Source organism: Fomitiporia mediterranea, assembly GCF_000271605.1.
Source record: "Fomitiporia mediterranea MF3/22 unplaced genomic scaffold FOMMEscaffold_2, whole genome shotgun sequence".
Lineage (NCBI taxonomy): Eukaryota > Fungi > Basidiomycota > Agaricomycetes > Hymenochaetales > Hymenochaetaceae > Fomitiporia > Fomitiporia mediterranea.
The window spans coordinates 3530602-3533678 of NW_006760387.1; the positions used below are offsets into that span (position 1 = coordinate 3530602).

General features: G+C 43.0%; 1 protein-coding gene across 1 annotated transcript; it reads right to left on the reverse strand.

Moving 5' to 3' along the window:
• Positions 1-1002: 1002 nt before the first annotated feature.
• On the reverse strand, positions 1003-1764 carry FOMMEDRAFT_26082 (uncharacterized protein; the record flags this gene model as incomplete). Its single annotated transcript, XM_007263133.1, has 1 exon — positions 1003-1764. The coding sequence occupies one exon, from the start codon at positions 1762-1764 to the stop codon at positions 1003-1005; it is 762 nt and encodes a 253-aa protein (XP_007263195.1).
• Positions 1765-3077: the final 1313 nt, after the last annotated feature.

Genomic DNA, 3077 nt, shown 5'->3' on the forward strand with positions numbered 1-3077 from the left:
CAGCAGACGGACCTGTCTTCTTCGAGGGGTGGCATAATAGTTGGCACGGCGTGCACGGAAAGCAGCCTGAGCGTCAGCGTCTTCTTCTGAGAGTGATTTCGGACATCTTGTCTAATTTGTCAGGGGCAGGGGCATTGGCTGGCTGCTTGACTGGGGAGGGCGGCTGGGACTGTGGTGTCTTTGGCATAGGACGGGAGAGGAGTGAATATACATAAAGGGAATAAATATTTCGGGAGACAATAACCAGATAGGAAGAGTCAAGTTTAGTAAGCCATACATTGAACAGTAAAGAACAGGAATAAAGTTTTGCTTTGCTTGGACTGCCAGAAACTTGTAAAATGTACTATGCAAGTGCTAGCTAATATTCAAAGATCCTTAAAGGAGTATGATCTGTTTTAGTATAGTGAGCTAGAGATATGGGAAACGAGATTTGAGACATTAGTTCAGGTTATTCAGGTCCGGAGTCCAGTCCGGGTCCGGACGAGTCCATCGGTCCGGGAAATTTCTCAAAATGATGGACCCAGGACCGGACCTCTCCTGGACCCATGAGGACCGGACTGTAGAGGACCGGTCCATCAGTCCAGTCCTGCGTCCGGACCGAGTCCGAGCGGTCCGGGACCGGACATCAGCAACTATATAACACACTAATGAAATTGCAGAATTGCTACAGTACATTAACGGTTGAATCGTTTTGCGTTGCGGTTTCGCCAAGCCATCTATTATGACATGCTACTGTGTACGAGACAGGGGAAAGGGTGGCTAGGCTTGTACCTGCAGATATTGTCTTCCGTAACTTGAAGACGCGGTGAAGAATCCAAAATTATTCGCTACAAATGTCGACGAGTAACAAGTTATCAGGGAGGAAAAACTATTGAGAGACTAATCTGTAATTGCTCCAGTTTAGTTTATTTGGGTGAATGTTCGAGACGCTTCGATTGATTGGTCCAGTAAGGTCGGGATGATTGCCTTCGATTGCGTTGATAGGGCAATGTATCTCCCTTATTACCACATCTTGGAGCACCTGCAACCCGGCGAATGACCGACTTTTGTAGGTCGCTTACAGATTGGTCGAGACGGGGGGAGAGCCGAGAATTCGGTCTCGCTATATGGTGACGCTTCCTCAAAGATCTTAACATTGATGATGTGGTATACAGTGCGATTCCCAATGACGCCCTTGGAATTGATACGTACTAGTTCCGCAACTTCGTTCACATCGAGTGCCTTTACCGGGTGGAGTACTGAATACCCGTCTTCCGTAAGACTCTGTGCGTAGCTACGTCCGCAAATCTGGTACAGCGCCTTGTATTCCGCAGACCATTCTGGAGGGCCGCTGGGGTCGTAGAACGGCCTATCAGCTACGAAAATCCGAATAAAGCCACGGAATGTGTCCGAGTTGATGTCGCTAGTATGAACGATATGGCTAAAGCGATCTTCTTCCTGTGGCTTTAAATGGTAGTCCTGTCGAGGAGCTGGAATGTGGATTGGGTCGTCCTCTGATGGGGCAAACTCCTCTGGCTCAGGAATTTCGCAAATGCTTGCTGCAGTGGAAACCTCAAACTCGGAGCTAGCGTGGTATTTCTGACTCGCATTATGTTGTAGGCGAGCATAAACCATCAGCTTAGATAGCCATGAAAGCATCATTCGAATAATATCCTTATAAGACGCCTGATTGTTATTCTTCTGGTCCCATTCCTGCTCATATTTTGTGCGCAAAGGCGAGAGCCACAAGTGTGGACGAACTATGACTGTCAGCTGAGTCGTCATACTTGCCAACGGAAGACACAAGGACGTGATAGAACAGAGCTCCTAGTAAGTGACGGCTGTGGAGATCTGGTGCAAAGCGTGATGTTAGTTTATGCAGAGGAGTGCGGGCAACACAATGTCTAACCAGAGGCGATGGTGATGGATGCAAAGGTGCAAGCGAAGAAAGAGGAAAGCCTTTATTCGCTCGAATTTATACCCTGGGTGGCCGGATGGACAGTCAGAAGCAAAGCAAGTGAAGAGCTGAATAGTTTTCTTACCTCCCTATCTTAGTACGAGTAGGACAAACGTATTGTTCTGTCCGCGTCTGAATTTAGTCGCTAGACAATGCGAACGCTTGTGTATCAATGAGGTAGCTGAAAGAGTAAGAACAAGGGATGTATGGTGTAAATGGCCACAACTTTTCTGTATTAAGTTTGTATAAGTAGATCTGTTGCGTATTAGTTAACGTTCTTCTACGTTATAAAATGTTCAGATAAAAGGGAAGCTTTTATTTGTAAAGAGCTCTGATTCTGTGAGTTGTAGATTGCGGATCTGAGATGAAAGAGGTTGAGACATCTGAATACTAGTAGTCAGGAGGATGATAAGCTTTTGATTATGTGTGCAATTGTGCATTCGAGCCAATGAACTAAAAGAAAGTTTGGATAGGTCTGTGAGGGATAATGCTAGAAAGGGCGTATCTTTTGTGGCGGGCACTGCCATCACGAAAAAGTCGCAACAAATGTATTTAATAATAGCAAAGGTAATCTAATAAAATGATTTTATAAGCATTACATTCTAAAATAACACTTATATTTTACTTATAATGTAATTATAATGATTGTATATAAATGTAAGAAATATACAAAGTTTCTATTAAACTACAAACATGTTTTAGAGCAAGTAAGCTTACTAATAGTATTATTACAACATTACATGTGAGGTACAAGTGCTCAACTCCTATTATAATATGCTAAAATTATATTATAAGTTATCTGTAACAATAGTTGATTAATTATAACAGTCATAAAAGTAATATGTTGTGCTTGTAAGTTAATTACAATACTTTTAGTAAGATAATATACAATTATATATATTAATAATGTTAACAATCACTCTTTCAGACTTATAATATAATTTGTTTTTACCTTTAAACAATATATCGAAGTGATTACATAATCGAGTACCAAAGATCGAGAGCATATAATGACGCACTTGCTCTCGTCACTCCTTTTCCTCCTACCTCCATCATCTCCCCAACCCTCTTCCCCCAACGCTATGTCGTCTCTTTTGTTCTCTCCAGGGCCAGTCCTCTGCCTACAAGCATCCTCCAGCAG